Here is a 13,742-nt window from a genome sequence, read left to right as displayed (position 1 = left end):
ACCTCTGCCAGAGCTATGGCTGACCCAAGGCCATTCTAGCAGGTGCAAGTGGAGGAGTGGGGAATCAAACCCGGTTCTCCCAGATAAGAGTCCGCACACTTAACCACTACACCAAACTGGCTCTCCAGTTTGGTTAAAACGTCTAAAAGGAAGTAATTCTTCACCCAAAGGGTGATTAACATGTGGAATTCACTGCCACAGGAGGTGGTGGCGGCTACAAGCATAGCCAGCTTCAAGAGGGGGTTAGATAAAAATATGGAGCAGAGGTCCATCAGTGGCTATTAGCCACAGTGTGTATATATATGTGTGTGTGTGTGTATATATTTGGCCACTGTGTGACACAGAGTGTTGGACCGGATGGGCCACTGGCCTGATCCAACATGGCTTCTCTTATGTTCTTATGTGACACAGAGTGTTGGACTGGATGGGCCGTTGGCCTGATCCAACATGGCTTCTCTTATGTGACACAGAGTGTTGGACTGGATGGGCCATTGGCCTGATCCAACATGGCTTCTCTTATTTTCTTATGTGTGACACAGAGTGTTGGATGGATGGGCCATTGGCCTGATCCAACATGGCTTCTCTGATGTTCTTATGTGATACAGAGTGTTGGACTGGATGGGCTGTTGGCCTGATCCAACATGGCTTCTCTTATGTTCTTATGTGACACAGAGTGTTGGACTGGATGGGCCGTTGGCCTGATCCAACATGGCTTCTCTTATGTTCTTATGTACTCCTTTCACCGACCTCGGAAGGGTGGAAGCCTGAGTCAACCTTGAGCCGGCTCCCTGAACCCAGCTTCTGCCGAGATTGAACTCAGGTCGTGAGCAGGGCTTGGACTGCAGTACTGCAGCTTACCCCTCTGTGCTATGGGGCTCTTACGTCAGAACACATTAGAAGGCATTAAAGCAAAGCCTTCGCTTTTAGCATCCAGCACCAATACTCTTTGCATGCAGGCTGTTCCATCTACTCACCGTCTCACCGACTCTACCAGCAAGGCCAGGCTCTCCCGTTTCACCCTGGGGATAGAAAATACACGGAGTAGTAGCATCGTGGTTCATGTTGTTTGGGAAGAGGGTAAGAGAAGATGGGGTACCTTCCTAGGTTTCTTCCATTCTCCATGCAAGACATGATTGCCAGCAAAATGTTTGGTGTTTGGGAGGTTTCTAAATGCTTATTTGACGAACAGGGATGCAAACTGTTGGGGCATGGGGAGAAAGGAGAAAAATTAGGGCTTTTCTTGAGCAGGAGTGCGATCCATTTAAATGTGGTGGTCAGACCATCCATTTGGAGCCCAATGATGCTTGTCACAACTTTGTTCCTGGCTCCACCCCCAAAGTCTCCTGGCTCCACCCCCCAAAGTACCCAGATATTGCTTGAATTGGACCAGGCAATCCTGTTTCATCTCCCGGTGCACAAATCTCAAACACAAATACAGATTGGAAAATCAGAATGGTGATTTACTTACTATTCATTGATCTAGATCAGGGGTGTCAAACATGCAGACCGGGGGCCAAATCAGGCCCACGAGCAACTGGCTGTCATTTGCTTCCTTTTCCCTCTCTCTTGCTTCCTTCCGCATCACAGCTTGCTTTGCCAGGCTTGCTCAAAACCTCTCGTCACAAAGAGTGACGAGAAGAGCACAAAAGATTTGTGGATGTTCTCTCCCCTCATTGGTGGATCTGTATAATATGGGATGTAAAAGGAAGATACAAAAGATCCTAAGGGACCCTTCACATCTGGGCCATTTGCTATTTGAGATCTTACCGTCAGGTAGACGATATAGAGTGTTGAAGGCTAGGACAAACAGATTTAAGGACAGTTTCTATCCAAGTGCTGTGGTTAGGCTAAATGCAGGGTTATGAAGGATTATCTGTTTTAGATATATTTAAATGGTTTAAATGGTTTTATGAATGTTTATCTGTTTTAGATGTATTTAAATGGTTTTAATGGTTTAAATGGTTTTAGATGTATTTAAATGGTATGAATATGAATATGTGTGTTTGATGTGTTGGTGTGTTTTGTGGAAGAGCACCTCATTTCGTTGCTCTCTTTTTGTTGAGAACAATGACAATAAATCTATCTATCTATCTATCTATCTATCTATCTATCTATCTATCTATCTATCTATCTATCTATCTATCTATCTATCTATTTTCTCCACTGGCTGAGGCTCCTCCCTTGGGGAGGAAGGGGGGAGGGATAGCTTGCTTTGCCAGGCTCTCTCAATTGCACAGCAGAGCTACCGAGCCAAGCCTCTCTTCCTTCTGTTGGCTGAGGCTCCCCTCCCCACCCCCAGTTCCCTGAGGAAGAAAGGAAAGAGCCAGAGCTTCCTTTGCCCAGTTCCTTGGATCCCGTGGGAGAAATACAAAGAAAGCACCTTTAAGACCAATGAGTACTGATGTTATAAGCATGTTTTATTTTAAGTGGTTTTTCAAAAAAGTTTAATTGTGTTTGTTTCTGCCCTTTATAAAGTTTATATCTCCGCTACCTAATCTTAAATAGGTACACACATGGCCTGACCCAGCATGACAGGGCTCAGTCCGACAAGGTCTCATTTATGTCTGATCCAGCTCTCCTGACAAGTGAGTTCGACACCCCGATCTAGATCTTTATATCCCATTTCTTCTCCCCAACGGTGATTCAAAGCAGCTCACTTCAGTAGCCTCTCCTCCACTTTATCCTCCCAACGACCCTTTGAGGCACGCCAGGCTGAGAGTGGGTGAATAGTCCAAGGACGCCCAGTGAGTTTTCAGGGCATGTATGGGGATTCAAACTCGGGTTCACGCAGATCTTAGTATGATACGCTAACCCCAACATTGCACTGGCTCTCGAGCTGTAAGCAGAACAGCTCTTGCGAAAGGGTAAGATTGACAGATATCCCCTGGCAGGGGTGGAATTCTAGCAGGAGCGCTTTTGCATCTTAGAACACACCTCCCTGATGTAGCCAGTCCTCCTGGAGCTTACAGTAGACCCTGGAATAAGAGAGCTGTAAGCTCTTGGAGGATTGGCTACATCAGGGGTGTGTGGCCTAATATGCAAAGGAGTTCCTGTTAGAGTTCCACCCCTGCCCCCTGGACCCTAGTGGAGATGGGGGGTAGGGTTGGTCGCTCAGTGGTAGCGCATCTGCCTGGTAAGCAGAAGGTCCCAGGTTCAATCCCCGGCATCTCCAACTAAAAAGGGTCCAGGCAAGTAGGGGTGAAAAACCTCATCTTGAGACCCTGGAGAGCCACTGCCAGTCTAAGTAGGCAATACTGACTTTGATGGACCGAGGGTCTGGTTCAGTGTAAGGCAGCATCATATGTTAAGGGGAGGGATGGTGGCTCAGTGGTAGAGCATCTGCCTGGTAAGCAGAAGGTCCCAGGTTCCATCCCTGGAATCTCCAACTAGAAAGGGTCCAGGCAAGTAGGCGTGAAAAACCTCATCTTGAGACCCCGGAGAGCCGCTGCCAGCCTGAGTAGGCAATACTGACTTTGATGGACCGAGGGTCTGATTCAGTAGAAGGCAGCTTCATATGTTCATATGTATGTTGCCAACTTGGGAAAGTCAGGGAGATCTGGGGATGGAGCCGGGAAGGGGGGGGGGGCAGGAACCTCAGTGGGGTACCATGCCAAAGAGTCCACCCTCCAAAACATCCACTGGTCTCTGTAGTCTGGAGATGAGCTGTAATTCTAGGGGGTAATTCTGGAGGCTGGCATCCCTAGTTACTGTTCTGAACCAGGACTTTTTTTCAGAGCAGGAACTCCTTTGCGTATTAGGCTACATCAAGGGGGTAACTTGAAGAAATCCCTTGGCACCTGTCGCATCAACCATCACCAGTGGTCTGACCTAGCCTCAGATCGCAAAGCATGGAGGCACACCATCCACCAGGCTGTCTCTTCCTTTGAGAACGCACGCATAGCTGGTCTTGAGGACAAAAGGAGATTGAGGAAGAATCGCACTGCTACAGCACCAACCCCAAATCAGACTTTTCCCTGCAGCCACTGTGGCCGGACCTGCCTGTCCCGCATTGGTCTTGTCAGCCACCAGCGAGCCTGCAGCAGACGTGGACTACTGAACCCTTCTTAAATCTTCGTTCGCGAAGTCAAGCCAAGAGAGAGAGACATCAAGGTACATCAAGGGGGTAACCAATCCATGTAACCAATCCTCCAAGAGCTTACCCGGCTCTTCTTACAGGGCCTTCTGTAAGCTCTTGGAGGATTGGTTACATGTGGGGGGGGGGGGGTGTAGCCTAATATGCAAAGGAGTTCCTGCTACAAAAAAAGCCGTGTTCTGAACTAAAAAGAATGGCTGTCAGAGTTGAGGATATCCTAAAGATTCAGAGGAGGAGCCTGGAGAAGACAGACTTTGGGGGAAAGGAGAGACATCGGAGTCCACCTTCCAAAGCAGCCATTTTCTCCAGGGGAACCAATCTCTGTAGCCTGGGAATAGGATGCATTTCCAGGAAAACTACAGTCCCCACTTGGAAGTTGGTACGGCCAGTTGAAAGTGTGCAGTGGAACGTGATTTTGAGGTAGTTATTGGTTATGTCTCATTCGCGTTTTGCTATAGCCGCATTGTATAAAGATCTCCTTAAAATGGAGGACTATGGAACGTTTCACAGTCACGGCCTCTGGTCATTTTCTTCCAAGGAGACTAGAAGAAGAGGCAGGGATGAGAAGACCTATACGGGGGAGGGGGGGGTGCATGGAGATGCTTATAGATGCGGTTTGTTGTTAGCCATGTGAAATTTTGCTTTTTACCTTGGGGCCTATTTTTCCAGGGAAGCCGTCCTCTCCCCTCTCTCCTCTTTCTCCCTGCGGGGAACATAAGCGATGGTTAGCAGAAACATAAATCATATAACGAAATTCTGCATTATCCTGAGACGACAACATACAGCAGAGACAAAACAGGATAAAACAAGGCTTTTGGGAGCACACATTGGTGGGCATCAGTTAGATCTTTAAAAAAAAATTGAGTGTCGTTTACTCATTTTTAATATTATTGTATTTGGCTCGGGGGGCATGTTGAAGTTGTAAAGGGGGCTTCATGGACCACTGGAAGTCATGCTGAGATCTTCTGGTTCTGTCCCTTGAGCTCGTATGTTCTCAGATTCTTCCCTCCCCCCTTCCAGTATCATGATAGCCAAAAAGTTGAACTTTAGTACAAAACACTCAACTGTAATGCACTCCACATCATTTTAAAGATTAATACTTTATTCAGAGAGTGATTGTAATGCGAAATTCACTGCCGCCAGAGGATGGAAAAATACTGCAGGAGTAAACAGTTTTAAAAGGGAATTAGATAGATTCATGGAGGATATCAATGGCTACTAGACACAGTGGCTGAGGGGAACCTTCACACTCAAAGGCACTAAGCCTCTGAAACCCAGAGCCAGCAGGCAACATTAGGGGAAGGCCTCAGCCTCTATGCCTTTTGTTGGTTCTCCAGAGAAACTGGTTGGTCACTGTGTGAGACAAGATCCTGGAGTAGATGGACCACTGGTCTGATCCAGCAGGGCTCTTCTGATGTTCTTAGGAAGGCCTCAGCCTCCATGCCCTGTTATTGGCCCTCCAGAGGAACAGGTTGGCCTCTGTGTGAGACAGGATGCAGGACTAGATGGACCACTGGTCTGATCCAGCAGGGCTCTTCTGATGTTCTTAGGAAGGCCTAGGCCTCCATGCCCTGTTGTTGGCCCTCCAGAGGAACAGGTTGGCCTCTGTGTGAGACAGGATGCAGGACTAGATGGACCACTGGTCTGATCCAGCAGGGCTCTTCTGATGTTCTTAGGAAGGCCTAGGCCTCCATGCCCTGTTGTTGGCCCTCCAGAGGAACTGGTTGGCCTCTGTGTGAGACAGGATGCAGGACTAGATGGACCACTGGTCTGAGCCAGCAGGGCTCTTCTGATGTTCTTAGGAAGACCTAGGCCTCCATGCCCTGTTGTTGGCCCTCCAGAGGAACTGGTTGGACACTGTGTGAGACAGGATGCAGGACTAGATGGACCACTGGTCTGAGCCAGCAGAGCTCTTCTGATGTTCTTAAAGTTATCTTCTGTGAGGTGACTGGGCAATCACCCTCACAGTTCTTTATTAACTTTAATAAATTAAATTCATTTCCAAAAAATGATACAGGGCTTACTTTTGAGCCGGGAAGTCCAGGCAATCCATCCAGGCCAGTTTTGCCGGGTATACCCTAAATAAAACAAAAGCAACCTATTAAGAGACTAGATATTCATTTAATACATTTTAGACAGGATGGCATAAATTGTCCCTTGTCAAAAAGAATTCTGCGGTGCAGTTAAAGAGACGTTGAGTATGAACACAGCACTTGAAGGAAGAGAAGGAGGAGGAGTTGGTTTTATACCCTGCCCTTCATTACCCAAAGGAGTCTTGGAGCAGCTTCCAATTGCCTTCTATTTCTCTCCCCACAACAGACACCCGGTGAGGTAGGTGGGGGCTGAGGGAGCTCCGAGACAGCTGTGACTGACCCAAGGCGAGTCAGATCCAGCTGGCTGCATGGGGAGGAGTGGGGAATCAAACCCAGTTCTCCAGATTACAGCCCACCTCTCTCAGCCCACTGCACCACAGACAGCTAGCTCCAGCTTTGGCTTCAATGGAGCTGTTTGAGGAACGGCCGCTAGATGTCAGTGGTGCTACAGAAAAGGGCCTTGAGGCCGGCAGAAAAACGTCAATGTCAATTGCCAAGGATTCTAAGTACGGGGAGGGCTACAGTAGACAGGCTCTGGGAGATCCATGTTCATATGTCCCCTATGCATTTTTTAAAGGAGCCGCAAAAGGGTTTGCTTCTAAAGAAGGAGAAGGAAAACAGAGCTACAACTCATGTTCGCCTGGATTCTCCCATCTACCCCCACCCCACTCCATTTCTTCTTCTTCTTCTTCTTCTTCTTCTTCTTCTTCTTCTTCTTCTTCTTCTTCTTCTTCTTCTTCTTCTTCTTCTTCTTCTTCTTCTTCTTCTTCTTCTTCTTCTTCTTCTTCTTCTTCTTCTTCTCTGTGACAATGCTAAACTGCGACGATGCATGCAATATGGAATCATCCTAAGTCTCTTGTGTGGCCCGGGACCAGCATACCTATGGGACCGTCGCCTCCCATATATGTCCCAGAGGTCGCTTCTCTCGGCCTCCCAAGATCTTCTGATAATCCCCGGCCCAAGAGATGCCCGTCTTGCCTCTACCAGGGCCAAGACTTTCTCAGTCCTGGGCCCGACCTGGTGGAATCAGCTCCCTATGGAGATCCGGGCCCTACCTAGCTTGCTGACCTTTCGTAGGACCTGCAAAATGGAGCTACAGAATGGGTTACATAGCTTTGATATGCACCAGCAAAGTAACAGACTAAACAATGCAGCTTTATTTTGAGAATAACTTGTATGCTTGACATACTGCCCCCCCTAAGCCTCAGCCCAGGGTGAAACTTCTTCAATAACCTGGGCGCCCTTACATTGGATACTTCTACCCACTCATCATGACTTGGGGGGAAATGTTTCCACCTTATTAAAAAGTAGAGTACTCCCCTCTTGAACCTTGCATCCAGTATCTCTTGCACCTCATGGTGACTCTGCCCCTCCACTTGAATAGGGAGGCATGGCCTAATATGCAAAGGAGCTCCTGCTACGACAAAAAGCCCTGATTGGACAAATAACACGGAAGTCACTCATACAGAATGCCTATTTCCACCCCCCAATTTCAATTGCTAGGGGCTTGTTTATTCAGAGTATAACCATAATTACTAGTTATCTTTAATGTCTCTTTGATGTATCCCTTAAAGCCAGCTGTTATACGTTATACTGTATCACTTTCAACCTGTTCCATCCATGAGCACAATGGATTATCAATAAAATAAGACGTTGTATCCAGATCATTGCTTGGTTCTTTTGAAATCCCTATGCTTGACACCGCCAGGTTTTTGGATGAGGCAGCGGCCATCTATTTATCCATTGGTTGGCCTCCCCCCTACTGCTGTGCTGCTCTACTGCACTACTGTACTGTGATGCTGTATTGCAGTACTATTTTGTGATATACCACCTTGCTGTCATGTCACCTTGCTGAATCATCTTGCTGCACTTTGATGAATGTTGTCATTGGTTTTATTGTGATTTTATTGCGATTTTATTTCTATTTGCTGTACTTCGCTCTGAGCCCCCAATGCGGGAATGGGTGGAATAATAATAATAATAATAATGAATGCAGCTGTGTACAGAGGTGTGCAGGAGAGGCAGGCCTGTTTGTCTGCCCCCGCAGAGGATGAGATGAGCATCAAGCCAGTTTCTGAAGGCCATTTAAGATCCGTCAGTAATGTTCATATGAAACCAAAGGCAGAGAGGAAGACATCTCTATTACAAAGGGATTGGATTGCCAGTGGGGTTTTCAAGATTTAACTCTAGCAGATAACGGGGCGTTGTCGATTTTGAGTTTTTCCTTTAGCCACACCAATGCCTCAGCAGCACAGCAGGTCGATGTTCCTGTTTGTGTCATCACCATTAGACACAGGGCTTTATTTTTTGTAGCAGGAACTCCTTTGCATATTAGGCCACACACCCCTAACGTAGCCAATCCTCCTGGAGCTTACAGTAGGTCCATACTTAGAACCCTGTAAGCTCTTGGAGGATTGGTTACATCAGGGAGGCATGGCCTAACATGCAAAGGAGCTCCTGCTACGACAAAAAGCCCTGATTGGACAAATAACATGGAAGTCACTCATACAGAATGCCTATTCCCACCTCCCCAATTTCAATTGCTAGGGGCTTGTTTATTCAGAGTATAACCATAATTCCTAGTTATCTTTAATGTCTCTTTGATGCATCTTTTAAAGCCAGCTGCTATACGTTATACTGTATCACTTTCAACCTGTTCCATCCATGAGCACAATGGATTATCAATAAACTAAAACTTTGTATCCAGATGATTGCTTGGTTCTTTTGAAATCCCTATGCTTGACACCACCAGGTCTTTGGATGAGGCAGTGGGCATCTATTTATCGATTTATCCATCCTACGACAAAAAGCCCTGATTGGACAAATAACATGGAAGTCACTCATACAGAATGCCTATCGCCCCCACCCCCAATTTCAATTGCTAGAGGCTTGTTTATTCAGAGTATAACCCCACTGCAAAACCCATCACGCTCAAATATACAACACATTTTGCTGCAGAAACGAAAGCACTCCTTGATGCACTTACTGGTGGCCCAGGCTGGCCATTCCTGCCCATTTCGCCAGGCAGCCCCTAGAACAAAAAGGAAACAGAGAAATGAGACCACCCCTCTTGCAATAGGAGGGTACTTCGGCTGCAAAAAAAAAAAGAGAGCGAGAGTGAACACAACACAGAGACTGTGAATAGAGAAAGTGCCCTTGGACTCAGTGGGCGATCTCGAGGCTCAAGTGTGCAGCAAAGATTACAAGTCTCGATCCACATCTTCTCCCCTTGCAAAACAGAACTGGCAGGCTGCTGCAGCCTCAGCTTGCCTCAGGGCCATGCAGGAAAAGGCATTTTTTAACCCTTCAGCTTCCAGTCCATTTTGTTATTTGAAACCGGCTCCTTTGCTCTGCTAATTAGAGTTTAAAAAGAAGGGGGGGGGGGGGGGACAACAACAACACATTTTATTTATATCCCGCCCTCTCCGCCGGAGCAGGCTCAGGCTCAGGGGGGAGAAACATGTCCTCTAAAAACAAGGGCCCCCTCCTTGAAAAATGCTAATCTCAAACCCTCATTTCAAATTAGGGTGGCCAGGTCCCCTCGCCTGTCTATCAGGGGGATTTAGAGGACATCCCAGAGGTAGGTGGGGGCGTTGTGCAGGGATGCTCTGGTATTTGGGTAAAACTCAATGGGTTTTTTGCACTCAAAACCATAGAGTTTGCCCAAATATCAGAGCATACCCACAGGACATCCCCAGCGTGATGACATCACCTGGAAGGGATGCCATCATGTCAGGGACATTGCACAAAGATCTGTCTGCTTTGAGTTGGGGCTCCCCCTGCTGGATAGCTGGACAGCTACAGATCAAAGCCCCAAAAAGTGGGGGAAACCCTTGCTGGGTCCCACCAGGAGCTGACCACAGTAATTCAAATAGTAGAACCAAGCAGCAGTTAAAGGACTGGGCACTCTCTTCCTTGCCAGGCTCCAGTGCAGACTGAAACCTGCCTTGTAACGAGTCAGCAGAACTTCCTCATCCATGGTCCCACTTGATGAGGTCTACCACCACTGTCCTAAATACCATTCCATGGCTTAAGAACATAAGAGAAGCCATGTTGGATCAGGCCAATAGCCCATTCAGTCCAACGCTCTGTGTCACACAGGGGCCAAAAAAAAACAGGTGCCCTCAAGAGGTCCAATGGTGGGGCCAGGACACCAGAAGCCCTCCCACTGTTGCCCCTCCCCCAAGCACCAAGAATACAGAGCATCACTGCCCCAGACATAAGAAAATAAGAGAAGCCATGTTGGATCAGGCAAATAGCCCATCCAGTCCAACACTCTGTGTCACGCAGTGGCCAAAAAAACCAGGTGCCCTCAAGAGGTCCACTGGTGGGGCCAGGACACCAGAAGCCCTCCCACTGGGCCCCCCCAAGCACCAAGAATACAGAGCATCACTGCCCTAGACATAAGAACATAAGAGAAGCCATGTGGGATCAGGCCAATGGCCCATCCAGTCCAACACCCTGTGTGACACAGGGGCCAAAAAAAACCCAAGTGCCCCCAAGAGGTCCACTGGTGGGGCCAGGACACCAGAAGCCCCCCTCCCCCCCCCAAGCACCAAGAATGCAGAGCATCACTGCCTGAGACAGAAAGTTCCAACAATATGCTGTGGCTAATAGCCACTGATGGATGGTTTCTGCCTTTGGTCGCCTCTGCATCTACAGGGCAGAGAAAAAACCCTAACTCCTTCCAAATTTGTGAGTGCCAAGAAGCTGCAAAAGAAAAGGAAGTTCTTACCGGTGGTCCGGTGGGCCCAGGGGGGCCAGCGACTCCAGGAGGCCCAGTCTGACCCTGTGAAGAGTTGCACAAAGAGTGAGTTACCTAAAAGTTGTTGAGCCACGCCCCCCTTTTCTTCTGCTTGTCAGGCTCTTGCTAACTGTTGATTACTAACCATATTGATTGCTGCGGATATATGCCCACTAACCTATAGCCCTTGAATAGTACGGGGGGGGGGGGGCAATGTAGAAAGTAGCTTCCCAGGAATATCAAAGGCTGTTAGGCCTGCTTTGAAGTAGAGAGTGTCTGCCAGACTCTCACCTCCCCCCTAGAGGCAGCAAGGACATTGCTGCCGGGAACTGTAACCACCAACTGAAAAGGGGGTAGCCGTGTGAAACTCTCACATGCAAAAACAGCCTTTGTTATGGGAATTGGGGTGTAGATGCTACTGCATTGATGTTAGATGTTAAATAGCAACGATTTGAACTGCTTGCCATCAGTTCCAATACCTATCATGCTGGAGTAACTTTGGAGTATACAATAAATGCAACTTTGTTTCAAACAACAAGTCTGCTCATTTGGAAACTTCAATGAACCTTCGCTGACACTGCTCCTCTAATAACTACAGTTCAGGAAAGACGAGTGACAAGTTGAACTTTTTTCACACTGCAGGTCCACAGTGGGAAAACACTGATCTGTTGGGTTTCTTCAATGAACTGTTGTTGTCTTTCACAGAGAAATGAGCAGGCAGGCAGGGTTCAAGCCACCTGACCACAGGAACAAGGAGCAGGTCTGTCTTGAAGGAACAGATCCAGAGCTGCTGCTGCTGCTTCTTTTTTTTGTGTGAGCTCCTTTGCCTCTTAGGCCACACCCCCCTGGTGTAGCCCATCCTCCTGGAGCTCACAGTAGGCCCTGTACTCAGAGATCTGTAAGCTCTAGAAGGATTGGCTACATCAGAAGGGTGTGGCCTAATATGCAAAGGAGTTTCTGCTACAAAAAAAAGCCCTGAACAGGTGCTATTGTTCTGTGTCTTTCACAGCCTCCTCTAGCATCCAAAAAGCTGCTTCTGAAGATTGGGGGAGGGGGGGCTCTCAGGAGTGGCCTGGTCTGCAGCTGTGGGAGGGCGCCACTCAAATGGCGAATTATAACCGTTCCTTGCCCAAGCTGAAGAGTAGCTTAAGATCTGGTAAAAAACGATTCCTCCCTCCCCCCTACAAGTAGGGGGTAGGCGATGGAATTAAATCATGCATCCAAAAAGCAATAGGTTTTACTATGCTCAGTGGCATTTTTTAAAGGATCCATAAAATCAGGCGTGGAGTGACTTAAGAACAGAAGAGGAACTTAAGAGAAGCCATCTCAGATCAGATCAATGGCCCATCCAGTCCAGCATTCTATGGCAAACACTAGCAAAAAAACAGGTGCCTTCAAGAGGTCCACCAGAGGGGCAGAACTCCAGAAGCCCTCCCATTGTTGCCCCTCCCTCCCAAGCACCAAAAACACAGAGCATCACTGCCCTTGACAGAGTGTTCCATCTATATGTTGTGGCTAATAGCCACTCGTGGACCTCTGCTCCAGATGTTTATCTAGTCCCCTCTTGAAGCTGGCTATGACTCCTCATCATCGTGAACACAGATACAAAGTTTCCTATATTTCCCAAGGATAAGCCACTCAGACTTATAAGAAGTTTGTTTCTGTTCTTTTTTATTAAAACACTGTTGGTCTGTCTTTCCCCCCTAAAACTCAGGAGGCTACAGTAAGAGGTTGCAACAACCAAGTAAAGAAGCACAGAGTTAGAACAACATAAGTAGACAAAAACTTTAACCGAATCTTCCCAATAATTACATCATACTGTATACCAGGAGTGGTGAAACTGCAGTTCGGGAGTCACATGTGACTCTTTCACATATGTTGTGTGGCTCTCAAAGCCCCCAACACCCCATCAGCTGGTTTGGAGGCATTTATTTCTTCAAATCACTTCTCCAAGCCAAGCCAGCCAGCAGCTTAATTCATTTCAAGTTAAAGTCACTTTCTTTCCACCTCTCTCTCCCTCCACCTTCTCCCTCCCTTCCTTTCCTTTCCTTTCCTTTCCTTTCCTTTCCTTTCCTTTCCTTTCCTTTCCTTTCCTTCCCTCCCATCTTTCCATCTTTCCCTCCCTTCCTTCCCTTCCTCCCTTCCTTCCTTTCCCCTCCCTCCCTCCCATCCTCCCTTCCTTCCTTCCTTCCTTCCTTCCTTCCTTCCTTCCTTCCTTCCTTCCTTCCTTCCTTCCTTCCTTCCTTCCTCCCTCCTTCCTTCCTTCCTCCCTCCCCTTCCTTCCCTCCCTCACTTTCCTTTCCTTTCCTTTCTCCCTATCTTCCTTCCTTTTTTCCTCCCTTCCTTCCTCCCTCCCTCCCTTTTTTCCTCCCTTCCTCCCTCCCTTCCTTCCTTTTTCCTCCCTCCCTCCCTTCCTCCCTCCCTCCCTCCCTTCCTTCCTTTTTCCTCCCTCCCTCCCTTCCTTCCTTTTTTTCCTCCCTCCCTCCCTCTCTTCCTTCCTTCCTTCCTTCCTTCCTTCCTTCCTCCCTCCCTTCCTTCTTTTTTTCCTCCCTCCCTCCCTCCCTTCCTTCCTTCCTTCCTTCCTGCTCTGAAACATCTGATGTCCATCCTATGTGGCTCTCCTGTCAAGCACGTTTGGCCAGTCCTACTGTATACACAAGAACTCTTTGCTGTAAGATCTTCTTGACTGCTGTGCCCAAAGAAGGGTGTGAGCAATCCTCCTGACTCATTCTAGCAAGGCAACCCTGAAGTCCAGCCCTAAAACAGAAACTGCCCTCAGTCTCATAGTCAGAGAGTGATGTGGATGGAAGTG

At 47.9% G+C, this 13,742-nt stretch overlaps 1 protein-coding gene across 1 annotated transcript in view; it reads right to left on the bottom strand.

Annotated features, from left to right (window-relative positions):
• The window catches only part of LOC132574858 (collagen alpha-1(XXII) chain-like), a 268,798-nt gene that overhangs the window by 100,921 nt on the left and 154,135 nt on the right, over positions 1 to 13,742 (bottom strand). The window contains 4 exon segments of the mRNA XM_060243090.1: positions 975 to 1,019; positions 4,743 to 4,796; positions 9,173 to 9,217; positions 10,922 to 10,975. Coding sequence (XP_060099073.1) covers positions 975 to 1,019; positions 4,743 to 4,796; positions 9,173 to 9,217; positions 10,922 to 10,975 — 198 coding nt within the window.

This window comes from Heteronotia binoei, chromosome 7, assembly GCF_032191835.1.
Source record: "Heteronotia binoei isolate CCM8104 ecotype False Entrance Well chromosome 7, APGP_CSIRO_Hbin_v1, whole genome shotgun sequence".
NCBI classification, from domain to species: domain Eukaryota; kingdom Metazoa; phylum Chordata; class Lepidosauria; order Squamata; family Gekkonidae; genus Heteronotia; species Heteronotia binoei.
Note: the sequence above shows the minus strand (reverse complement) of the source record. Positions and strands in the feature narration are given on the sequence as shown.